Here is a 27,547-nt window from a genome sequence, read left to right as displayed (position 1 = left end):
GCTTTTATAATGAGGCATGTAACTCTACTCAGAATTCACCCAAAAAATTAATTGCCTCCCATTCTATAGAAATGAAGCCAAAATACCTCTGCAATGTTGTCAAATTTGGAGTGAGAGTCTGCACTGTGTTGGGACTTTCTGTTGCTAGATTCTAAATTGCCTGAATACAGGCACATTCTCAAATTCTCTTTATTACATCTATCCAGGTACAGTGGTGCTTGAAAGTTTGTGAACCCTTTAGAATTTTTTATATTTCTGCATAAATATGACCAAAAACATCATCAGATTTTCACACAAGTCCTAAAAGTAGATAAAGAGAACCCAGTTAAACAAATGAGACAAAAATATTATACTTGGTCATTTATTTATTGAGGAAAATGATCCAATATTACATATCTGTGAGTGGCAAAAGTATGTGAACCTTTGCTTTCAGTATCTGGTGTGACCCCCTTGTGCAGCAATAACTGCAACTAAATGTTTCCGGTAACTGTTGATCAGTCCTGCACACCGGCTTGGAGGAATTTTAGCCCATTCCTCCATACAGAGCAGCTTCAACTCTGGGATGTTGGTGGGTCTCCTCACATGAACTGCTCGCTTCAGGTCCTTCCACAACATTTCGATTGGATTAAGGTCAGGACTTTGACTTGGCCATTCCAAAACATTAACTTTATTCTTCTTTAATCATTCTTTGGTAGAACGACCTGTGTGCTTAGGGTCATTGTCTTGCTGCATGACCCACCTTCTCTTGAGATTCAGTTCATGGACAGATGTCCTGACATTTTCCTTTAGAATTCACTGGTATAATTCACAATTCATTGTTCCATCAATGATGGCAAGCCGTCCTGGTTCAGATGCAGCAAAACAGGCCCAAACCATGATACTACCACCACCATGTTTCACAGATGGGATAAGGTTCTTATGCTGGAATGCAGTGTTTTCCTTTCTCCAAACATAAGGCTTCTCATTTAAACCAAAAAGTTATATTTTGGTCTCATCCGTCCACAAAACATTTTTCCAATAGCCTTCTGGCTTGTCCACGTGATCTTTAGCAAACTGCAGATGAGCAGCAATGTTCTTTTTGGAGAGCAGTGGCTTTCTCCTTGCAACCCTGCCATGCACACCATTGTTGTTCAGTGTTCTCCTGATGGTGGACTCATGAACATTAACATTAGCCAATGTGAGAGAGGCCTTCAGTTGCTTAGAAGTTACCCTGGGTTCCTTTGTGACCTCGACGACTATTACATGCCTTGCTCTTGGAGTGATATTTGTTGGTCGACCACTCCTGCGGAGGGAAACAATGGTCTTGAATTTCCTCCATTTGTACACAGTCTGTCTGACTGTGGATTGGTGAAGTTCAAACTCTTTAGAGATGGTTTTGTAACCTTTTCCAGCCTGATGAGCATCAACAACGCTTTTTCTGAGGTCCTCAGAAATCTCCTTTGTTTGTGCCATGATACACTTCCACAAACATGTTGTGAAGATCAGACTTTGATAGATCCCTGTTCTTTAAATAAAGCAGGGTGCCCACTCACACCTGATTGTCATCCCATTGATTCAAAACACCTGACTCTAATTTCACCTTCGAATTAACTGCTAATCCTAGAGGTTCACATACTTTTGCCACTCACAGATATGTAATATTGGCTCATTTTCCTCAATAAATAAATGACCAAGTATAATATTTTTGTCTCATTTGTTTAACTGGGTTCTCTTTATCTACTTTTAGGACTTGTGTGAAAATCTGATGATGTTTTAGGTCATATTTATGCAGAAATATAGAAAATTCTAAAGGGTTCGCAAACTTTCAAGCACCACTGTAGTTTAAATAGTGCCAGCTGGAGATATTTCATTAATACAGAAGCATTTAGTAAGGACATTTATCACATGAACTGGAAATTCGTTGACATTGATCTCATTATTTTGTGTCCCCTTCATCACTGGTGAGTTAATAATTCACTATTTGGGACAGCTAGCTGTTCCGAAGGCTCAGAGGAAACAAAGGACTGGGAGACAGGCTTGTGACATGCAAGGTGCATTTATTCAGTTTACTCTTGCTTTCTATACTTTTCAGTAATTTTAGTAAGTTAACACACACACACGGCTCTGTGCAGCTCAGGTCTCTCTCTCTCTCTCTCTGGTTACTGGCTCCTCTGCAAGAACACAAGAGCTATACATAAATTGCCAGTAATCAAGCACAGGTGAAACTCATTACATGTTACCTGTTCTTATTCTTATAGAATAAGAAACCTTGTGACTATCCATCCATTCTCTGTAGCCGCTTATCCTGTTCTATAGGGTCACAGGCAAGCTGAAGCCTATCCCAGCTGACTATGGGCAAGAGGCAGGGTACACCCTGGACAAGTCGCCAGGTCATTGCAGGGCTGACACAAAGACAAACAATCATTCACACTCACATTCACACCTACGGTCAATTTAGAGCCACCAATTAGCCTAACCTGCATGTCTTTGGACTGTGGGGGACACCGGAGCACACCCACACAAACATGGGGAGAATGTGCAAACTCCACACAGAAAGGTCCTCGCCAGCCACTGGGCTCGAACCCAGGACCTTCTTGTTGTGAGGTAACAGTGCTAACCACTACACCACCATCCCGCCCACCTTTAGCTCCTTAGCTGGCAACTATGCAGGCAGAAAGCTAACATTAGCCAATAATCTCTCATGAACTATGTCAGCTAATGTTCTTTGACACTATTCACATCATGGAACTATAATCAGACACTTTCTAAATCACAGTAATAATGACCAAATTGAACCAATGTTCTCAGAACATTCAGCAATTTTATTTGCTAAGGTTTCAATTTACTTGTGTTTTTAACCTGTGCCATGAAGTTCACTCATCTAATTCTTTTCCTTCTCCTTTCACTGGTGTGGTGGACTACCAATATTAAAGGTGCCTACCGCCAACTACTGTATTGAAATGTGTAACATCATGACTTTATGAAGAATACTGGATATTAAACCTGATTAAATAAAGCCATTTAAACCTGTAATTGTTTGTCCCATCTCTAACAGGCAAGTTCGCAAACCTAACACGAGAGGGCAAAAAATTGTTTCAGCAAATTATTATGTCATGGTGCTCAGACGAAATGCTGGTCACTCCCTTTGTTATAACAATCTATTTTATTCTTCACATGCCTGAGCTATGGGGTAGGGTGGTTAGACAGAAGCCCTTTCTAATGAAAAAAAAAAAGTCCTTTGTAATAAACCCCCAAATGATGTGACAAAATGTGTTATGCTTTGGTGAGACCGAGGTAGACCTTTTTGTGCATAATACTAAATGATATGTTTGGTGCAAAGACAAGGCAACACCCAAAGAACACCATACTCATTGTGAAGCATGGTGGTGGCAGGATCATGCTTTGGGGCTGCTTCTCTTGAACTGGCACTGGGGCATGAGTCAAGCTAGAAGGAATCATGGATACTGCCAAATAATCTCTTTTAGCACAAAAGCTGCAGGTCTATTTTAGACAGCTGAAGATGAAGAAAATGTTCACCTTCAAAGATGATAACAACCAAAATCAACTTAGCCATGGACTAAAGGTTACAGAAGCAACTTTGGTGTAACTTTGGGACCAAAAGGTTGCTGGTTTGATTCCCTGGACCAGCAAGAATGGCTGAAGTGCCCTTGAGCAAGGCACCTAACCCCCAACTGCTCCTGGGCTGCCCACTACTGTGGGTATATCAGGGTCCTGTTGTATGTTGCTCTGGAAAAGAACATCTGCTAAATGCCTGTAATGTTTCACTTTTTGCATCACAAAATCCTGCCATTTTAACAAGGGTGTGTAGCCTTTTTATATCCACTGAAGCAATGGTCTTATGAGATGGCGAAGACGGATGCAAATGCAGTTTATAGTTTTATTACAGGAGCTGGCAAACAAATCCAAAACAGTGCTCAAAAAACATTATCCAAAAACAGGCAATGGTCAGGAGATAAGCAAACATCAATATGCAGGCAAAATCACAAATGAGATGCAGATTAAAGTCAAATCTAAAATACACATCAAGAATTACTTTGCAATGTGAGTGTGGAATGGGGGTCCTTATAAACTGTGTAAAGTTGACTGTGTTCAAGTGTATATGATTAAAAATCAGAATGTTACCAAGTCCATGGGTGTTGGGAAGTATAGTCCATGGTGGCCATATTTATCGGCCATGGTGTGTCCTTGGAAACAAAGTTTCTTGTCAATTTTGGTGTGGACCTGACACCTTTAGAGATTAACAAAACCCAAAAATAAACTCCTTTATACTGACAGATAATATCCATACAAGACATGTTCGAGTGTTCACTTGTTAATATTTGTGCCTGTACCCGTATACTGTGCACAGACTTTATTTTAAAAGAAAAAAAATGTCTCTGGGTGCTGACATCTTACTTTCTCCAAGATTCAAATTTCACGGTCTGAGTACAAATTACGCAAGAGAATCCAAGATTGTGGTGTCACTTACATGCTAGATGATTTACCTAGGCTGAGATCTAATGGATACATCACTTCTAAATTGGTGTAAACAACCCTGAAGATCCCTGAGTGTTACGCGTTTGGGTGTAAAAATAAGCCTGATCATTGAAGCAGTGAATACACACACACACACACACACACACACAAAACACAAGTAAACAGAGAGACCACACACACAGCCTTTGGGAACATTTTGCCGCATATACTGTAAACACTCCATCGCTGGCTACTCAGTGCTTGTTTGTTTGTTTTTTATTTTTTTCAAAGAATTTAAGTTTTCCTTATATTTTCATATGACATCTTTTTGTTTGTTTTTATTCACTGAGAAAAGCGATCATTTAGATGGCAAGAATTGTGTTGCTATCATGACAGCCATTGTTTACTAGTATCTGTGTCAGTACTGCGTATGTGTTATCTAGCCCGAGTGAGATTTAAACTTCATAAAAGTTAAATCTGTTGATTCTCATATTTTGTTGCCAGTAAAAATCATATGGTTACAGAAAATTCCTGATTAGATTTTTAGAATTAGAAGCCTTTATTTGTCACATATACATTACAGCACAGTGACGTTTTCTCTGCATTTAACCTTTCTGAAGCAGTGAAAACAGAGAGAGAGAGAGAGAGAGAGAGAGAGAGAGAGCAGTGTCACTTTTTTTTTTTATTAATTAGAAGCCTTTATTTGATGGATCTGTGTAACATAGGGAAACAGTGCCTGATGTCCAGCTTCAGTGCAAATGGCTGTGTCCGGTAAACCTATTTTAGCAATATCATAACTTTTAAAATTGATAAATTGTTATAAAGTTTTATTTTAATTTAAATGTGCAGCGGGAACATCAGTGCACTTGCTGTGATCGGCAAACGGCGTTTATTTTTGGGTTGTGTTTGACTTACCTGCAGTGGAGGTGTGAATGCGAAGTGTGTGTGTGTGTGTGTGTGTGTGTGTGTGTGTGTGTGTGTGTGTGTGTGTTCTCAAGTAATTCATTTGTCTGTTTAATTTGGGCCAACAATTTACTTTTCTCAACAAATGTATTATTCTAATGGCTTTGTCTTTCGGTCATACTTCATTATTGGCCTAGGACATGTTTGTGTTTGCAAATAAAATTGCCCTGTGAATGGAGACAATGTCATCTTGGAAGACACCACTCTCATCTGGATAGAAATATCATCATAGGACAAAATTGATCAGTTAGAATAACTTTGTAATGATTTGCATTGAGTCAGTGAGTCTCTAAGGGAAGAAGCAGGTCGAAACCATGCCAGCAAAATACCTCATAGCATAATTTAATTTGTCTTTAATTTGTCACCCATCTGTAAATGCACTGGTGAATGCTGATTTTACATTAGTTAGTTAGAGCTGTTCATTTATCTGTTTTCCTTCAGATCAAGAGAGGATTGGGAAAGATTCAGCATATGAGCAGGAAGGTAAAGTGATGTTTGTGATCAATGCTGTGTATGCCATGGCCCATGCCCTCCATAACATGCACAGAGATCTGTGTCCTGGAAAGGTGGGACTTTGCTCCAAAATGGACCCTATTGATGGAGGCCTCCTTCTTAAGTACATCCGCAAAGTCAATGTCACAGGTTAGTCTTTTACTGTACTCCTATTAAATTATTCGATACATTTTCTGGAGATACACCTGTATTCAAATGCCAAAGAGGCTAGAATCGGTTAGCGTTGTTTGGTTTGAATGTGGTTTTCCGTTTTTAAAAGTATTTTAGAAGTATAGAGCTTGTGTCTATGCCTCAGTTTGCCCCACAGCTTTCTCTTAGCTAGACTGATTCAATTTGTATATTTCTGTGAAAGTCTGCAGTCTTGGAGTGTGTCCCAAACTATTAGCACTGAGAAAGGGTAGCTTGTAAAGTTTTTCTCAGGTGAGACTGCACTGATGCAGGCTTGCCGCTGACATTTGTGTCCCATAATTCTTTGTGGCGGGGTGAGGATGGAGTGCCACTTGCATTGACATGGGAGTGGTTAAGAGACAAAAATTGAGACAGGTCCAAAATGAAGCACCCCTTAGTATCTAATCTGTTCAACCCTCACTTGTGCTGGAGAACACTCTTCTGGTTTCCTGTGGTCCTGTTATTGTTTTTATTCCTGTGGTGCATTCTGTGGTATTTCTAATAGAATTTGAAAGTCCCATATAAAGGTTTTCCCTTTTCTCAAGTTGTGAAATGTCTCATTTATGCATTACACGTCAAGCTGTGATCATTTGTGAATAAATTCTGATAAATTGCACATAAACATGTCTAGACTATTTCTTAATTCCCCAATGCTTTGACCAGGTCACAAAAGAAACGTAACATCAAGTCACCTAGATGTTCAAACTGCATTTTAATTTGACATAAAAGATTGGCCACATGGCTTAGTCCAAAAATACTTACTGCCATCTGTCATCTGATGTGCTCACTGTCTTAAGGACTACAAGACAGCATATTAAGAACTTGAAATCAGTGTGCTATCCAAAGCTCATAACTATTTCATGTCATGAAGCACACCTTCAGCTTTGAAGTACAGGTGACTTTCAGAGAAATGTTGTTGCTAAAATTGTTGTCATCTGTTATGGTCTCTAAAGAGAAACCAAATGATATTATCACCCGTAGTTGTTTAGCATCTTTTGATAATGACAAAACTGATAAATTGGTTAATGTGATTGAGAAAGCATTTCAGGTAATACACATAACTAATTATATCTTCCCAAGGTAAGAATCACTACAGTTATGTGCAACAGTGTGTTGTGTTACTTAATTAAATATTCCTCCTACACAAAATCCCAGTAATCCTTTAAGTCAGCGTGTATGTTTTTTGTGGTGCAACGCATTGTTCTCATGCTGTGGCTGAGACATATTTTCAGTCCTTATTCCAGCTGGGTTGACTCATCACACTTCACACAATGGATTAGGAATCAAATGTTTTCTAGCCAAGCACAAAGAACTGGATAGAATTACAGTATCTACATAAATTGACCCTTTGTGATTATTACCACTTGTTTTCACTGAACCCAAGCCATGCTTGTTCTGGAATTTGGAACAGCAAAACTGTTTCTTGTGGTATTGCTGTGCAACAAAAACAGAAAATTGGAACTGGGTGATCCTAATGCGTATGCTTGTTGTATATTGATTGCATAGCCCAAAGATTTTGTTCTTCACATTTGCCTGTTTTGGCCAGTTCTTCTCTTGGAACGTATTGCCACACAATGGGTATTTGTTCAGCAAAAGTACTTACTTGTTCTTTTAGTACACAGATCATCAGTGTTTTCAAAAAAATTGTGCCTGTACTCTTCATATCAGTGGTGTTTGACTGCATTTTGTGATTAACTCTCTGTCCCCACACGCTTATCTCCAGTCACAGCTGGCAATCCAGTGCAGTTCAATGAGAATGGAGATGCCCCAGGTCGTTACGATATCTTCCAGTACCAGATAAATAACAAAACCGCTGAGTACAAAATCATTGGCAACTGGATTGACAAGCTCAACCTTAACGTAAGTCTCCCTTAGGGTGTAAACTCAACCCAAGTCCATTCCATATTAAAGCCTGAAACATGCAATGATTTATGAATAAATGGTGTCTTCTAAAGGTCAATTTTCACTTATATTTTTCATATACTAGTATATTCAAAGTATAAAAGAAGTATGCTTATGTCTGATATGAAGCATTTTCTTATGGTGCCCCAGATCTCCATGATGCAGTGGCCGGGTGGTGTGCGGCAGGTGCCCTCCTCCAACTGCAGCAAACCTTGCAAGCCAGGTTGGCGGAAAAAGATTGTGAAAGGTAGTCCCTGCTGTTGGCACTGTGAGCGTTGTGAAGGCTACCAGTACCAAGCTGACCCATTCACTTGCAAGATGTGTCGTTTTGACCTTCGCCCCTACAAGAATCACACAGGCTGCCAACCCATCCCTATCATTAAGCTGGAATGGAGCTCACCCTGGGTTGTCATACCTGTTTTTCTTGCTATCCTTGGCATAATAGCTACACTGTTTGTGGTTGTCACTTTCATACGCTACAATGATACACCAATTGTTAAGGCATCAGGACGGGAGCTCAGCTATGTCTTGCTGACAGGCATTTTCCTTTGCTATGCTACCACTTTCCTGATGATTGCCACTCCTGATGTTGGGATTTGTTCATTCAGACGCATTTTCCTTGGTCTTGGAATGAGTATAAGTTATGCTGCATTGCTAACCAAGACCAACCGCATTTACCGTATTTTTGAGCAAGGGAAGATGTCAGTAAGTGCCCCGCGGTTCATTAGCCCAGCCTCCCAGTTGGTTATCACTTTCATTCTGATCTCACTGCAACTCTTGGGGGTGTGTATCTGGTTTGTAGTAGACCCTCCCCAAGCTTTTGTGGACTATGAAGACCAACGCGTGTCAAACCCAGAGATGGCACAAGGTGTGCTCAAGTGTGATATCTCAGACTTGTCACTCATCTGCCTGCTGGGATACAGTATGCTGCTGATGGTCACATGTACAGTCTATGCCATTAAGACACGTGGGGTGCCTGAGACTTTCAATGAGGCAAAGCCTATTGGCTTCACCATGTACACCACCTGCATCATCTGGCTTGCATTTATCCCCATCTTCTTTGGCACTTCACAGTCAATGGAAAAGGTAAGATGGCCTGGGGTAGTGAAATTGAGATTCTGTGATGCTTTCCTAACATCACATTGTATTCAAAATAGATTTAAATATTTAGCCTTCAAGCAAATGCATCATCCAAATCTGAACTGTTAATTAATTTGATATTAAACATGGCTGTCAGTCATCTGGCAGGCCGGGGACTTTTTCAGGTTTTCGATTATATTAAACATAATCTAAAAGAATGTTACCACAGATGCAAATTGGCCAGATGAATAATATTTGATAAGGTTTATTTAAAAATAACAGATGTTATAAAAGAGACTATCAGAGTTTAAGAGAAGAAAATAGCCTTAGGTTAAGAGAATAGCCCTAAGACTCAGACCTGTGTGTGTGTGTGTGTGTGTGTGTGTGTGTGTGTGTGTGTGTGTGTGTGTGTGTGTGTGTGTAATTGCAAAATTATTTGCAAAAATTATTGACCTGCAAATTCAATTCCAAAAAAGTTGGGATGCTGTGTAAAACCTAAATAAAAACAGAATGAGATGATTTGGAAATCATAGAAACCCTATTTTTCATTGAGAATAGCAGGCCTACAAAGACAACATATCAAATGTCAAAACTGAATCTTTTTTGCTTTTTTTTTTGAAAAAAAAAAAAAGATCCTTTTGAATTTGACACATTTCAAAAAAGTTAGGACAGGAGCATGTTGACTACTCTGTTCCATCACCTCTTCTTTTAACAACACTATACATTTTTTGGATCTGGGGAGACCAATTGCCGTAGTTTTGAAAGTGAAATTTTGTTCCATTCATACCTGATATACAATTTCAGTTGCTAAATAGTCCAGGGTTTCCTTTGTTCTATTTTGCGCTTCATAATGTGTCAAATGTTTTCAATGGGAGGCAGGTCTGAACTACAGGCAGGCCAGTTTAGCACTCGGACTCTTTTACTATGGAGCCATGCAGTTTTAATATGTGCAAAGTGGTTTGGCATTGTCTTGCTGAAAGAAGGAAGGCCTTCCCTGAAAAAGATGTCATCTGGATGGCAGCATGTTGCTCCAAAACCTGTATATATCATTCAGCATTAATGATGCCTTCCCAGATGTGCAAGTTACCCATGTCATGTGGACTAATGGCATCACATACCATCACAGATGCTGGTTTTTGAACTGTGCGCTGATGATAAGCCGGATGGTCCCTCTCCTCTTTTGCCTGGAGGACGTGGTGTCCATGATTTCTAAAAATAATTTCAAGTTTGGATTTGTCAGACCACAGGACAGTTTTCCACTTTGCCTCAGCACATTGTAAATGCACTCAGGCCTAGAGAAGGCAGCGGTGTTTCTGGATATTGTTTATATATGGTTTTAACTTGCATTTGTAGATGCAGTGATGAACTGTTTTCACAGACAATGGTTTTAGGAAGTGTTCCTGAGCCCAAGCAGCAGTTTCCACTGTAGAATCATGTCTGTTTTTAATGTAGTGTCGCCTGAGGGCCCGAAGATCACGGGCATCAAACGTTCCTTTTTTCGGCCTTATACCTTGTATTGACACATTTCTCCAGTTTCTGTTAATCTTTTAATGATATTATGTACCATAGATGATGTGATCCCCAAATTCTTTGCAATTTTATATTAAGGAACATTATTCTTAAATTGTTGCACTGTTTGCCCACGCAGTCTTTCACAGAGCGGTGAACCCCTCCCCATCTTTACTTCTGAAAGACTCAGCCTCTCTGGGGATGCTCTTTTTATATCCAATCATGTTATTGATCTATTGCCAATTAATTTAATTGTTTTTTTGAACATTACACAACTTTTCCAGTCTTTTGTTGCCTGTCCCAACTTTTTTGAAATGTGTTGCTGGCACTACATTGAAAATGAGCATATAGTTAAAAAAAAAAAAGTTTTCTCAGTTTCAACATTTGATATGTTGTCTTTTCAATGAAATATTGCTTTTCCATGATTTGCAAATTATCACATTCTGTTTTAATGTACATTTTACACAGTATCCCAACTTTTGTGGAATTGGAGTTATAAAACTTATTACTTATTTGCATAAGTGATTGTATATTTACTCACCCAAGATATTGTGGGGGTGGCACGGTGGTGTAGTGGTTAGCGCTGTCGCCTCACAGCAAGAAGGTCCTGGGTTCGAGCCCCGGGGCCGGCGAGGGCCTTTCTGTGTGGAGTTTGCATGTTCTCCCCGTGTTCGCGTGGGTTTCCTCCGGGTGCTCCGGTTTCCCCCACAGTCCAAAGACATGCAGGTTAGGTTAACTGGTGACTCTAAATTGACTGTAGGTGTGAATGTGAGTGTGAATGGTTGTCTGTGTCTATGTGTCAGCCCTGTGATGACCTGGCGACTTGTCCAGGGTGTACCCCGCCTTTCGCCCGTAGTCAGCTGGGATGGGCTCCAGCTTGCCTGCGACCCTGTAGAGGGATGGAGCGGCTAGAGATAATGAGATGAGAAGATATTGTGAAATGCAAAAATTAGTTCTGGTGCAACCAGTAAGTCACATGATTAATTGAATGGAAACAGAATTTAGAGTTGGAGAGCATATAAAGGAGCTATCGAAACAAATCCAGAACAAAGTTCTGGAAATGTATAAAGGGTTTGGTTATAAAGGATATACTAAACTTTGAACACCCCACATTTATACCTTTAAATCCATTATTTAAGAAATGGAAAAAATATGGTAACTCTTCCTGGAGTAAGCCATACACCAAAAGTCAAGGTCAGGAGACCATTAGTCAGAGAAATACACTATATGGCCAATGGTATGTGGACACCTGACCATCACATCCATATGTGGGCCTTCCACAAACTGTTGCCACAAAGTTTGAAGCACACTATTGTCTCACATGCCTTTGTATGCTACAGCATGAAGAATTCCCTTCACTGGAAGTAAGGGAGCCAAATATGCTCCTGTACAAAAAGCACGGTCCTTAAAGGCATGGTTTGCCAAGGTTGGTGTGAAAGAACTCGAGTGGCCTGCACAAAGCCCTCACCTCATTCCCACTGAGCACCTTTGGGATGAATTGGAATGCACCAGACCTTCTCATCCAAGATCTGTGACTGACCTCAATAATGCTCTTGTGGCTGAATGGGCAAATCCACACAGCCATGCTCCAAAATCTTGTGAAAAGTCTTTCCAGAAGAGTAGGGGTTATTATAATAGCAAAAGTGACTACCCTGGTTAAATAAAGGAGAATAAATAAATAAATAAATAAATAAATAAATAATAGCAAAAGGGGGGGCTACATCTACTACATCTAGCTACATCTAATGTGATGTTCAAAAGGCACATATGGGTGAGATTGGTCAGGTATTCACATACTTTTGTCAACAGAGTGGTTAGCTTTCAATGATTTTCATTATTACTTGTATCCATCATTAATCATTAAGTCTTTGGTGTTATCAAACAGTTTACATAATTCAGGGTTCTCCATGATCATACAGGAACCAGCAGAGTTCCAAAAAACAAAAAGAGTAAAAAACAAATAAACAAACAAAAAAACAAGATAAATCATGTTGGATCTATTTTCACCTTAAATCTGTCATAGCAGCCAACAAAAGTCAGGCAAAAAAATATAGCTTAAAAATTCTAAATTCAACAAAGTGTTCATGCAAATAACGTCTTGTCTACCATATCATAAGTGATTTAGGAGATCATTGACCAAAAAAAAAAAAAGCGCAACTACTTCAGTGCTGTTTATTACAACCCCAAGTTAGAAAAAGTTGGGACAGTATGGAAACTGCAAATAAAAAAAGAAAGCAGTGATTTCTAAATTTACTTTGACTTGTATGTCATTGCAGATAGTATGAACCCATTGATGTTTTGTCTGGTCAACTTCATTTCAACTGTTAATATGCATTCATTCCTGTATTTCAAGCCTGCAACACATTTAAAAAAAAAAGTTGGGATGGGAGCAATTTAGGGCTAGTAATGAGGTAAAACAATTAAATAATAATGTGATTTGAAATAGGTGAAGTCAACAGGTGTTTGGTACAAAGTATCCAAATCCATCAGGATTTGGTACAAAGTATCCAGGAAAGGCCTAGTCTTTAAGGAGCAAAGATGGATCAATGATCTCCAGTTGCAACAATAAATGCATGAGAAACTTGTTGAAATGTTTAAAAATTTATTTTATTGAAATATTTTTATTGAAATGTTTAAAAACGTATTTTTTGTAAGAAATGAATACCATATACTCCAGAACAAAGATGAAAAAGACCATCCAGACTGTTACCAGCAACAAGTCCAAAAGTCAGGGTCTGTTATGGTATGAGGTTGTGTCAGTGCCTTTGCTAAAGGTAACTTACTTTTCTGTGATGGCAGCATTAATGCATAAAAGTACTTTGAGATTTTAGAGCAATATACGCTGCTTTCAAGATGAAATCTTTTCCAGGGATATTTAAATAAGACAATGCAAAATTGCATTCTTCACACATTACAAAGGCATAGCTGTGGAAGAAGAGGGTTCCTGTATCCTCTGTCCCAAATAGAGTATGTGTGACGAATTTTGAAATGAAAAATACAACAGTGATGACTCCTATTATTTCACACCTTAAGACCTGTTTGCAGGAGGAATGGGACAAAATAACACCTGAAACACTTCATCACTTGGTGTTTTCAGGTCATAAATATCTTTTAAATGTTGTAAGAAGGAATGGCAACAATACACATTGGTAAATGATTGACTTTCCCAACTTTTTTTGAAGTGTGTTGCAAAAATCAAAATTGAAATGTATTAATAAAAAACAGTGAAATTCATGAGGTAAAACATCAAATAATGCACTGTTGTATTGTTTCGAGTGCGGTACAGGTCAGGTATTATTTACAAATCATCGTGTTCAATTTTAAATTTCAATTTCAGCATACCATCCCAACGTTTTCTGAGTTGGGGATGTAATATTTTCTTCCAAATAAGAATTAGGAAAACGTAAACACTTTGATGGGTGTTAATGACAAGTTTATTCCAAGTGAAAAGGGGTAATGCAATGGCAGGTGCTATTATGATGTTTAAGCTGTTTTTCACCCTGTTTCAGCTACAGTTGTTCAGGATGGTGGTGGTATTCACAAGTGTATAACTTAAGTATTAATTGTATTGGTGTGTATGTTCAGGACATAGTGCCAGATGTCCCCACTGAGTTTAATTAGGATTACTTGAAGACAACTTGGGTTATGGACAATTTCATGATAAGCCCTGGCTGTAGACGAAATTTGGTGTTGATACAGTCAAAATCCAAAAAGTACATGTCAGTTTACTGTTTTTCACATTATACAAATTAGTAAAAAGAAAAATCCATCATGCTGGAATTTTATGGTCTAAGAGCCTTTTTTACAGAACACACTGAGGTGGACTTGTTTGTCAAAGTTCAAGTTAATGAGACTTATCGTGTGAGGGGCGTGGCATTTCCAAAATTGTAGTTTTGGGCCTTAATTACAGTGCCACCATCTGGACGATTGGGGTCATGTTTCTTGGGAAATACTTGCACATAATTTTCAGTTATTGGGCCAAGTTCCATTTTTCTAGTGCATCCTAGCTCACGGCAATTTAAACTACAGTGGCAGACAACAAATAATAACAAACCAGCACAAATGCAACAGGGTTCTATGGCTTGGGGTGAGAACCCAAAAAAAAATGGGAACAGTTTACAGGGAAAAAAGGAAAACCTTACAGTATAATGGGGCATGTGACTATGTTCAGAACTCACCTATCACATTCATGTTCAAAAGTAATTATTATGTACTTGTCATCCATGAACTGCTTCTGATTAACCCCAAATCAACAAGTGGAGAAAATTAGGCACTACAGTGATATTACCAAGAAAAGGATGCCTCTCCAAAATAGATGAAAGGACAAGAAGGAAACTTATCAGGGAGGCTGCCAAGAGACCTATGGCAATATTAAAAGAGCTGCTGGAATATCTGGCAAATACAGGACACTCACTGCATGTGACAACAATCTCTTGTATTCCTCACATTTCTTCACATCCTTTCTCACAATCAGTCCACACCCACCTAAATTACCCCCAAACCAAGTGGTGAAATATGCTATGGTCTGAATATGAAGGTAGAATGTTTTGTAAAATATTCTATAAGATTATTTGGTGGAAACACAAGAGAACTTGCCATCCAAAGAATACCATACCCACAGACGGAATCATGGATAGCACCAAATACCAACCTATTCTGCCACAAAACCTGCAGGCCTCTCTTAGACAGCTGAAGATGAAGAAAATTTTCACCTTCAAACATGATAATGACCCAAATCAAAGTAAAGAAAAAAAGAAAAAGGAATGGCTTCAGAAGAAGAAGATCAGTGAAGATCAATATTTTGTAAACACAGTCAGAGCCCAGAACTAAATCCTATCAAAAACCTGTGGAATGGCTTAAAGAGAGCTGTGTAAAGAGATTTCCATGCAACTCCATAGACCTAGAGCATTTTGGCAAAGAGGGGAATATTGCCAAATCAAGGTGTGCCAAGTTAGTAGACTCTTCGCCAAACAAGAATTCTGTATTACAAGCAAAAGGTGCTTTAAGAAAGCTTTAATTATAGGATGTGCAAACTTGTGCGACCAGGTTACTGTATTTTTTTCTCTAAACTATTCCCTAAAATATCTGTTTGTATTGTCATTTGAATTTTGGTAGTCGCTGTATCACATTAAAGGTGTAAAAAGATGACATAATTTATCTTGGTTTCATTATTTTACATTACAAAAACTTGCACTTTTTTGAGGGTTTTGTAAATGGTTTATATCCACTGTACAACCAGGTTTGGGCAAATTAAATGCATATTAAATATTAAATAAAATGTTCCAATGATTTAAAAATACAACCCCGATTCCAAAAAAGTTGGGACAAAGTACAAATTGTAAATAAAAACGGAATGCAATAATTTACAAATCTCAAAAACTGATATTGTATTCACAATAGAACATAGACAACATATCAAATGTCAAAAGTGAGACATTTTGAAATTTCATGCCAAATATTGGCTCATTTGAAATTTCATGACAGCAACACATCTCAAAAAAGTTGGGACAGGGGCAATAAGAGGCTGGATAAGTTAAAGGTACAAAAAAGGAACAGCTGGAGGACCAAATTGCAACTCATTAGGTCAATTGGCAATAAGTCATTAACATGACTGGGTATAAAAAGAGCATCTTGGAGTGGCAGCGGCTCTCAGAAGTAAAGATGAGAAGAGGATCACCAATCCCCCTAATTCTGCGCAGACGAATAGTGGAGCAATATCAGAAAGGAGTTCGAGAGTGTAAAATTTGAAGAGTTTGAACATATCATCTACAGTGCATAATATCATCAAAAGATTCAGAGAATCTGGAAGAATCTCTGTGCATAAGGGTCAAGGCCGGAAAACCATACTGGGTACTCATGATCTTTGGGCCCTTAGACAGCATAGCATCACATACAGGCATGCTTCTGTATTGGAAATCACAAAATGGGCTCAGGAATATTTCCAGAGAACATTATCTGTGAACACAATTCACTGTGCCATCCGCCGTTGCCAGCTAAAACTCTATAGTTCAAAGAAGAAGCCATATCTAAACATGATCCAGAAGCACAGACGTTTTCTCTGGGCCAAGGCTCATTTAAAATGGACTGTGGCAAAGTGGAAAACTGTTCTGTGGTCAGACGAATCAAAATTTGAAGTTCTTTAGGGAAATCAGGGACGCCGTGTCATTCCGACTAAAGAGGAGAAGGACGACCCAAGTTGTTATCAGTGCTCAGTTCAGAAGCCTGCATCTCTGATGGTACGGGGTTGCATTAGTGCGTGTGGCATGGGCAGCTTACACATCTGGAAAGACACCACCAATGCTGAAAGGTATATCCAGGTTCTAGAGCAACATACGGTATGCTCCCATCCAGACGACGTCTCTTTCAGGGAAGACCTTGCATTTTCCAACATGACAATGCCAAACCACATACTGCATCAATTACAGCATCATGGCTACATAGAAGAAGGGTCCGGGTACTGAACTGGCCAGCCTGCAGTCCAGATCTTTCACCCATAGAAAATATTTGGCGCATCATAAAACGGAAGATACGACAAAAAAGACCTAAGACAGTTGAGCAACTAGAATCCTACATTAGACAAGAATGGGTTAACATTCCTATCCCTAAACTTGAGCAACTTGTCTCCTCAGTCCCCAGACGTTTACAGACTGTTGTAAAGAGAAAAGGGGATGTCTCACAGTGGTAAACATGGCCTTGTCCCAACTTTTTTGAGATGTGTTGTTGTCATGAAATTTAAAATCATCTCATTTTTCTCTTTCAATGATACATTTTCTCTGTTTAAACATTTGATATGTCATCTATGTTCTATCCTGAATAAAATGTGGAATTTTGAAACTTCCACATCATTGCATTCTGTTTTTATTTACAATTTGTACTTTGTCCCAACTTTTTTGGAATTGGGGTTGTATTGAATAGTTTACAATATTCATTTTCAAAGTATAATTATAGTCACATTCCTGTTGTGTATTCATATAAGGTGCACTGAATTAAGATGCATCAATTTTGTATGATTCTGAATACATAATGTGGTAATTTTTATTCTGTAGCAACCCAACCAACATGCAACAAAAGGACTGAGGGAGCAAAAACAGAGATATAGCACAAAAAGTGGTGCTATATATATATATATATATATATATATATATATATATATATATATATATATATGTGTGTGTGTGTGTGATTATCAATGATGTCTGTGTCTCCGGCTCAGCCGGCTCTGTCTTGGAGAACCGTGTCAACTTGCTGAAGATGATAATCACCATTTTGCACCACTTTTTGCACCGAGTTTTGGTCTGTATGTGTATATATACAGTATTTGTGTGTGTGTGTGTGTGTGTGTGTGTGTGTGTGTGTGTGTGTATGAAGAGAGAGCAAAACTCAGAATAGCCAGACTGTGGCCAAGTTTGAGATCAAGTTCACAAATTAAGCCTCCAACACAGATGGATGCAAGCATGCACGCATGCGCACACACACACACACACACACACAAAAAAAAATCCATCCTTCTTCTCTATTAATTTTTTCACCTTTTGGTGGTTTTTAATTTAGCTCTTTTTAGGAGGATCAAATATTGCAGTGGAATGAATGGAAATGAATGGGGAATTTTCCCTCGGCAACTATTGTTGCTTTAAATGTGTGCAACATTACTTAGTAATTACAACCAAGTAATTAAATACAACCAACGTAGCGTGAAATTAAATTAGCAATTACCTTTGTACAAGGTTGTTTTATACAAAAATCAATAATTAATATCACTCAACAGTGATATTATATCCAAGATGATGGATTTGTGCATTTCTGAACCTGCCTCTCGACAACTATAGAGTTCCTTTAACAATATAAAGTACCATAGTTACAGTAACATAAAACTACCCTTTTTCTCATCTGCAGTACCAGAGGAATATAGGACAGGAGAGAATTGTCTACAGTAGGTCTCACAATTGCAATATTCCAACAAAACAAAAAAAAGGAAAAAATTGTCATGTGGCATATTCCCACAATATGTTTAAAAAAAGCTTTGTGACAGGAATTGACACATTACAACAAGAATATCTCGCAATCAGTTGAGCTGACAAGTACAACAAAACACAGAGTCAGTGATGACTTTTTTTTTTTTCCAGAGCAATTAAATGCCTCACTTCCTCCTAGCTCATGATTTACTTCATCTGTCAGCCTGTTCGCTCATTGCCTGTTTATTGTTGACGCCTTATCAGAATTCTGGCTGCCAACCTCATATGACTTGTGTCACAGTAAATGTGATGAATGCCACTAGGGGTTTCCTGGATCGTTTGAATGGAGTCATCTGTTACAATCTCTGTAGTTTGTAATCAGCAAGTGAAACTCCTGCTTTAGAGGAGGGAGCACAAACCAATGTGTCCTCCCCTGAAATGCTAGATATCGGATTAATCTTCCCATAAGTATAGTGAGCACTGAGTTTGATACTGAGGTCCGAGTGTAAGACACCCACGTCGCTATTTGCATGCATAAGAATTGTAGGCTGTCACACTGATGCTAGGCTTCATTCGCAGGAGATTTATCCTGTATTGTTCTGTTGACAGAATAATTGTTGTCTCTTTCAGAGAAAGGCCAATAGCTCTTATTTACATATAGGTGTGTTTCAGGGCTAGAATGTGCTTTGAATAAATCCTTGATGGTTTGGCATACCACTGAAAGTAACCATTTTCTCTGTGGGCCTAAAACCATGTTGTGCTTTGCTATATTGTTCAAACCTGTCATTGTTCCTGGTTTTCAAAACAACATGTTTAGAAGTCAATCTGGACTGCAGAAAAGTTGTGATGTGAATTGCCAGTGAGTTGAAATGCTGCTGTTATTTAATATACCTAATTAGGTAATAGCCTACATGGTCACATCTTTGTACTGGTGTTCAGCGATGACAGGTTACAACATGGAGTGCTACCACAAACCTAATGCACTAATTAGTCCTTATGCACTAATAAATACAGAGTGAAAGTCCATTTTCATTATGGGTCAATAAACCATAATAAAAGGATTTGTCCTTTGGCATAGAAAATGAAAAATCTCAGAATATAGAATATTAATAATGCCATCATCTACTTTTAGCTTTCTGAATTGGAAAAGAAAGTGGAGCAGTATGAATGCAGTGACTCTCTTGGGAAGGAGCCTCTAAGGGCTAAACCTGTTTTAGTTCCCGTTCCCATTTCACTTGTCTGCTCTCTGACTGCAGCTTTTTATTTTAGTAAATTCAATGCAGAATTATAGGCAGCATGGTGCTGCAGCAGGTAGTGTAGGTGCCTCACAGCTCTAGGATCAAGGGTTCATCACTGAACTTGGATTAATGTCTGTGCAGAGTTGGTTGCATGTTCACCAAGTGCCCATGGGGGTACATGGATTTGACAGACTACTCTAAGTGTACATATGTGTGATGCCCTTCCCATCCAAGGTGTATTCCTGCTTTGTGCTCAGTGTCCCTGTGATCTGGATCCACTGTAATCATGATTTGGATGAAGTGGTTATTGAAGATGAATAAGGTACAGAATGATGTGGTCAGACCAAAGTAAATAAATTTAGCATGGTCTTGTCTTACATGGACATGGATATGAATGCTTGTGTAATGTGTCCAGTACAGTTTGAGTTGATGGAGTTGAAACTGGTATTTAAATAAGTGGTGCTACGGTAGTTAAAACACATGATGAGCCTTACCTAACCTCTGCTTACCTGGTCATTCACACCAAAACTGCTGATTATATTCAGATTAATTGGATTATGTACTACTTCATAATACGAGCTGGAATTTTGAAGACCAATAATTTTAAGGTTAGTTATCTATGGCAGCAACAATAGCATCCGATTTATTATAATTTTAAATAGCAAACACATATTTTAAATATTTAACACATATCTATATAATAATTTCTCATTTTTATTATCTACTTTTGGGAATACAGAGTCACAGAAAGTGTTCTCCTGTTGAAAAGCTTACCCTTCACATTTGTCCAAAAATACTAATTTTGAGAAGCTCTTCGTGAGTTTCCATGAAGGAACGTTATGGCATTTCATTAATCATAAAAAGCCACAAAGATCTATTGTCAATAAAATCCCTTTTCTTCTTCCCTAGCCTAACTACATCATCAGTATAGTGCTTTGTATTTCTGATGCATTTTGAAGAGATAATCAGAACCACTTAACTTTCCTTAGCAAAATAAATGGAAGGTTGTAGGAACAATAGGCAAGTACTTCTCCTGCAGGGAAACTCAACAACCCAAAACATCTCTAGGATATTTGATAAAGAAGACAGATACAAAGGAGTGTATTTCATAAATTGGGCCTCATTTATGAAGCTGGATATGAAAATATTTAATGTGTGTGAGTGTTTACACAAGAAATTTCATTTGAAATTTTGTTTCAAGAGATTCATGATAATTTCATAATTTTGGAAAAATGTTTGTATCCTTCTCTTCAGTGTGTGTAGATTAATGTAGAAGAAGACCAGCAAAGACCAGATGTCAAATCAAATAATGTGCATGGATTATTGCCCTTTTATAAATGGAGTATGGTGTTTTGTTATATTTACAACATTCATCAGATGGCCTTATTTGACTTAGAGAAGCTATTTGGAATCTCTATCAAAAGCAAATGGTCATGCTAGTTCTCTCAGCCATGGAAGAAGAATACTATTGAGAACATTTTGTGACACCTAGTCATTTTATATTTTATAATTATTAATTAAAGAATATAAAAAATAAAAAGCAAGCCAACACAAAGCTATCGGGCCTTTAGATTTCATAAAATCGGTGAAATTTAGTTCCCTCTGAAATTTGATCATTGTGATATGTTTATTTCTGCAATATCTCAAAGAAAAAAAACAGGCCATTCTGTGGCTGGGAAGTTATTTAATTTGAGGGGATTCCTTAGCAAATAATATACATTAAATTGCTCACTTCATGCAATCAAGCAGACAGAGGAAATCCTTGTGTGCATGCGCAGGTTTACCTGCTTCTTCTTCTTTTCCTTCTTCTTTTGGATTTTATGGCAGCTGGCATCCAGTGCTGCATTACTGCCATCTACAAGTGTACCTTGACCACGCACTGACAGTTATATCATTCTGTCACTAAATGAACAGCTGATCACATCAAGGTGTTCACTGACCGCCGATATTTATTAGTTTGGTTCTGTGTTTCCTTTCCTTCATAATATATAACGTCTTTTCTTCTCACTTTCCGTTACTGTAGTTGGTCTTTCATGTTTCATTCGCGTCCTCCATTTTCCTCTCCTGTTTCAAATTTGTATCCCACAATGCCTTGCACGAATGACGAAAGCCCACCACGTGATGCATGACGTAGTATCTTGAATTAGGTCATGGTGAAGTAGGAAAAAATAGTGGAGAATTTAGGGCCACATGGCCCTAAATTCGTTAATTGTTCTATTTAAAAAAAATAAAATAAAATTGGAACATAATTGGGTGTCATGGAAAATTATTTTTATGACATAAACTTGAAAAATCTGAAAGGCAGTCTACCTTTAAGACAAATAAAACTAGTCATTCAATTCTGCACTCGTCCATTCATTCATTCATTTTATGCTGCATATCCATAGTGGGTTGTGGGTGAGCTGGAGCCAGTCCCAGCTGGCATTGGGGGAGAAGTGGGCTACACCCTGGACGTCACCAATCTCTTGCGGGGATAACACACAGAGACAGAAAGCCATTCACAATCTTTGGACTGTGAGAGAAAACTGGAGCACCAGACAAAAAGGCCCCAGTTGACTGGCAGGTTCAAACCCAGAACCTACTTGTTGTGAGGCAACAGTGCTAACCCCTGAACCACCTGAATATTATTAAATATTTTATTGGTATAGATGTGAGCCAGAACAACTTGCAAACTACATTGAATTACATGCAAATGAGCTGTGTCAGGAACGTGGTGTACTTTATAAAGAAAAAAAAAAACATTTACACAGAACTTTACTTAAAGATTGTTAAATGAGGCTCATTTTAGCATAAGTCAAAACTATTTTGAATCAGCATAATATTAATGGAACTTCAAGATGCTATATTTACACCAAAAGGTGACTCCAATCTTGTGCTGATCCATGTCGAATTCCCAGGTGGTGTAACATGTTTGAATTATGTAGATAATGAAAACTTATGCTCTTTCATTGGACATGTGTACTTTGGTGAACCTTGGCATTGCTTAATGCTTCTGGTATAGTCATCCTTGTTGAACAGATCTGAGTACTAAGGTTATACAAAGATACTTAACCTGAAATGGCAATGCGGAGCCACATTTTGGGTGCACCACATGGAAGACGAAAGTTGGGAGTCAGGTACAATGCCAGTTAGTAGGTAGGCATGTAATGTACAGTTTTAAACACACTAGATTCACAATAGCAGACTAGACTTGCATTGGAAACTGACGTTGGGAACATAGAATGTCACTTTGCTGGTAGGTAAAGGGCCTGACTATGAGTTGACTATGTTGACTATGAGAAGCCCTTCAACAGTGTGGACAGACAGACCCTCTGGAAGCTGCTGAGACACTTCAGTGTGCTGAAGATTACCACCTACATCATCAGGAACTCCTATGAAGGGATGACCTGCAGAGTAGTCCAAGGACAACAGGTCACTGATACCTTCCAAGTGAAGGCAGGAGTGAGACAAAGATGCCTGCTTTTGCCTTTCCTGTTCCTGTTGGCCATAGATTGGGTGATGAAGACCTCTACATCTCAGCAGTGGAATGACATCCAGTGGACACTCTGGAATCAGCTGGACAACCTAGACTTTGCCAATGATCTGGCCCTTCTCTCTCACATGCAACAACAGATGCAGGAGAAAATCAACACCATTGCAGACAACTCTGCATGCATTGGGCTGAACATCCATGGAGGGAAGAACAAGCTCCTTAAGGTCAACACAGGCAACACAGCTCCCATCATGCTAGAAGGAGAAGTGATAGATGAGGTGGAGAGTTTCACCTGGATCAGCAAGGTGAGGGCAGCTTTCCAACAGCTAAAGAAATTATGGGGCTCCAAGGACCTAACTATTAACCCTTTCAGTGCCCTTGGACGAGTCACATACGTCATGAAATCTTTTACCACTGTGCCTTATGACGTACACTACTCGTCAGAAACACCTCCTTTTATGTACCTTACATGGCACGTTACTTTCACTTCACAGTGGTACATTACTGCAAGTTGGCCTAGTGGTTAGCATGTCTGCCTCTCAATTAGGAGCTTGTGAGTTCTATTCATGGTCAGGTCATACCAAAGACCATCATAAAAATGGTACCCAGTTACTTGATGTACATTGTGTTTTCAAGTACTAGTATTTCATGTTTATGGACAGGTTCTCATTGACAAGACCCGTTGTCTTGGATGTTTTTGATTACTAAAGTTATTTTTACTCTACAACAGTGTTTTTTTTTTGTGATTTTTCTATACAAATATTAAAAAAATATAAAGTTCTGAACAAGTTAGAGAAAGATGATCAAGATATCCCAATTTTTACCTATTTTTGTCCTATATGCCCGGCACATTACAATTAATTATGGGTGGTAGCCAAAGGGTTAACAACAAGATCAGGATCTTCAACACTATCATGAAGTCTGTTCTGTTGTACAAAGCTGTGACCTGACTATGAGTTGACAGAGCTGTGACCAAACAGTCACAACCATGAAGAGAATCCAGACATTCATCAATACTTGCCTCAGAAGGATTATCTGCATCTGCTGGCCCGATACCATCAGCAACCAAGAACTGGGACAGAGAACAAAACAGCAGCCTGTAGAAGAGAAGCTCCTCCAGAGACATTGGCGAAGGATAAGCCACAGCCTCTGAAAACCTGCTTCCAGCATCACAAGACACACCCTTACCTGGAACCCTCAAGGGAAAAGGAAAAGAGGCCAGCCAAAAAATGCCTGGTGTCAAGACCTGGAATGAAGGGCCCAGGATCGTAATGCCTGAAGAGCTCTTGTTGGCAGCCTATGCCCCAGTCAGGACAACAGGCAGAGATTAGATGAGATGAAAGGGCCTGAGTTAGTGTGCGATATGGAAATATATGGTCTAGATAGTCCTTAGATTCACACAGGCTCTGCTACCCAACTTTTTTACAAGGCTGGTCTCTCTCACCTCTTTTCACACAGATGATAAACCTCAGATGGGTACGTTATACTCATCATTCACAGGATGAGGGCCTCACATGTTTCCCCCAGTTTTTTCCAATGGATAAAATGGTTGCCTATTGTTTGTGTGTATGCACCAAATAGCAGTTTGGATTATTCAGCTTTCTTGGAGGAGGTACCTCTTACTGCCCAAATACTGCTACTAAAGGACATCAGTACTCATGTTGAACAAGATGGAGATGAGTAAGGATGGGGCAGAGCTGTCAATTGATCGCATGTTGGTGACTTGGATATGCAATACTACCAGGCACCATACAGATTGCCTGGTAAACCCAAAAGAGCCATCTGGATTCCTTTGGATCATCTGGCAGAATCTTTAGTGAGAAACTAATTTCGGTCCCACCTTTGAAAGGATATGCCTTGTACAGAGTAAGGCTTTGTACGTGAGTCTGAATGGATCATGATCAAGCCCTCAATTGTAGAGGCAGTTGCAAGAAACTATGGCTGAAAGGCTGTTGTTGCCTGTCATAGCAATGACTTTAAAATGCACTGGTGCATACCAGTGGTGAGGGAATTCAGCAATTTGAATGAGGCCTTCCAAGTAATGTTCATGAAGGACTCTCCTGATTACACTGAGAATTATAGGAACACCACAAGGGCTGCAGCAAAAGCAGTTGCAGAAGTGAATGCTTGGGCATGGGAGATGTTGGCCATGGAAAAAATGCCTAAAGATGGCTGCAAAGATGTCCTGGCAAACACTTTGGCACCTCAGGAGGGGAAGAAGAAACCAAGCACAAACTCTGCTGAACAAGTGCGGGACAGTGTTAAACTCTATTGGGGATATTGTTGAATGATAGGTGAAGGACTTTGAAGAACTTCATAACCTAGTGAACATGCCCTCATTTCAGGACACTGTCAGATATCTATGGTATTTTGGAGTCTAGGCTACTATGAGGCTGAGGTTACTATGGCACTTAAAAATTTAATAGCAGGAAGGTTGTATGGGAAAAGAAGAGTTTGCACTGTTGGTGTTGAAAGCTTGGAAAAGGTGGAGGTTAACACACCATTGTTGCATGGAAATCTGGGGCAGTGCCTTTGGCAAAGTTGGATGGTCATCATTAATTTGCAAAAGGGGACCAGAAGGTGTGTTCCAATTATAGAGGCATCATATTACTCAGCCTCCCAGAAAAAGTCTATGACAGCCTGTGCCAGGGTTCTGAAGAGGAGACTCTGAAGGATATGCTCATGAAGTATACATGTGTTTTATGGATTTGGGGAAAGCCTGTGATCATGTGTCTTGACATTTGTTGTTGGAGATCATGAGTTCATTAGATTCCTCCACAGGGTTGTGGCATGTACTTTCCATGATAGTTTGAGGAGTACAGCAATCCAGGTGTGTTTTGGGGTAGAGCTGCTACTTCTCCAAATTGTGAGAAGGAAGGTGAGGTGGGTTTTTGAGTATATAAGGAAGCCACTTTCACTAGAGCTATATCAGGCAAGTCCTACTTTATTATATTGTATTATATTATATTATATCTTACACTTGACTTTGGAACATTTTGGGTTTCCAGGGGAGGAGCTGCAATCTGTGAAAAAACAAGTTTGGGCTGACCCTCTCCCTACTACGACCCTCAGCATGAAAATGAAAGGAAAATGAAGAATGAAATAAAAGCATATGATCCATTTACATAGCATGCTTGCATTTTTGGAAAGGCACATGGTTTATTTGTGGTTGATTTCTGTTTATTTCTTTGTAGTTCTACAAATTATATCAGCTCTACCTTCCTTACATTAAAGAATTAAAATTTTAGCATCAAGTTGAGGTCACATCTCTCCAAATTAAATGAATTATTCTTCTACATCTAGAATGGTCATCTTTGTGCTCACAAACATGATTGATAATCTCATCTCATTATCTTTAGCCGCTTTATCCTTCTACAGGGTCGCAGGCAAGCTGGAGCCTATCCCAGATGACTACGGGTGAAAGGCAGGGTACACCCTGGACAAGTCGCCAGGTCATCACAGGGCTGACACATAGACACAGACAACCATTCACACTCACACCTACGGTCAATTTAGAGTCACCAGTTAACCTAACCTGCATGTCTTTGGACTGTGGGGGAAACCGGAACACCCGGAGGAAACCCACGTGGAGAACATGCAAACTCCACACAGAAAGGCCCTCGCCGGCCACGGGGCTCGAACCCGAATCTTCTTGCTGTGAGGCGACAGCGCTAACCACTACACCACCGTGCCACCCATGATTGATAATATCATCTTTATTTAGAGAAGGAAGTATTGCCCCATCTGTCTTCTTAAACAAAGAATTTGACCCTGGTCCTCAGAATATTAAAAAAAACTGAGCTTGTGTTTGTTAAAATACTATGGTTCTAGGATTTCCTGATTTTGACTGATCACCAACTGCTTTATCCTGATCTGAATCACTGTGGTTCTGGAGCCTATCCCAGGAACAGTAAAAATAATGAAGCATGCATGTTAGGGGATGTCTTTTAAGTGGCAAATTTGTTGAATTACTCACAACTCTTATTCCAAACTCCAACCTATATTCATCTGAATACAATACAAAGACAAGATATTTAATGTTCTGATAATCTGATGAACTTTATTCCTTTTTGTAAATATAAACACATTCTAAATTTGCTGCCTGCAGCATGTTCCAAAAATCTTGAGACAGGGGCATCAAAAAACTGGGAAAGTTGTAGAATGTTCAAAAAACACCTATTTGGAACATTCTACAGGTAAACAGGTAACTGGAAATTGGAAACACTCAGTCATTCACAAACAAGGATGGGGTGAGGGTCACCACTTTGTGAAAAACTGCATGGGCAAATAGAACA

The 27,547-nt window shown here is 39.1% G+C and overlaps 1 protein-coding gene across 1 annotated transcript in view; it reads left to right on the top strand.

Moving 5' to 3' along the window:
* The window catches only part of LOC132885162 (metabotropic glutamate receptor 4-like), a 320,710-nt gene that overhangs the window by 266,343 nt on the left and 26,820 nt on the right, over positions 1-27,547 (top strand). The window contains exons 6-8 of the mRNA XM_060919511.1: positions 5,860-6,060; positions 7,823-7,959; positions 8,152-9,087. Of these exons, the coding sequence (XP_060775494.1) occupies positions 5,860-6,060; positions 7,823-7,959; positions 8,152-9,087 (1,274 nt within the window). The remainder of the gene's footprint in view (positions 1-5,859; positions 6,061-7,822; positions 7,960-8,151; positions 9,088-27,547) is intronic.

The sequence above is a fragment of the Neoarius graeffei genome, chromosome 4 (assembly GCF_027579695.1).
Source record: "Neoarius graeffei isolate fNeoGra1 chromosome 4, fNeoGra1.pri, whole genome shotgun sequence".
NCBI lineage: Eukaryota > Metazoa > Chordata > Actinopteri > Siluriformes > Ariidae > Neoarius > Neoarius graeffei.
This window is presented reverse-complemented; position numbering and strand designations above follow the sequence as displayed.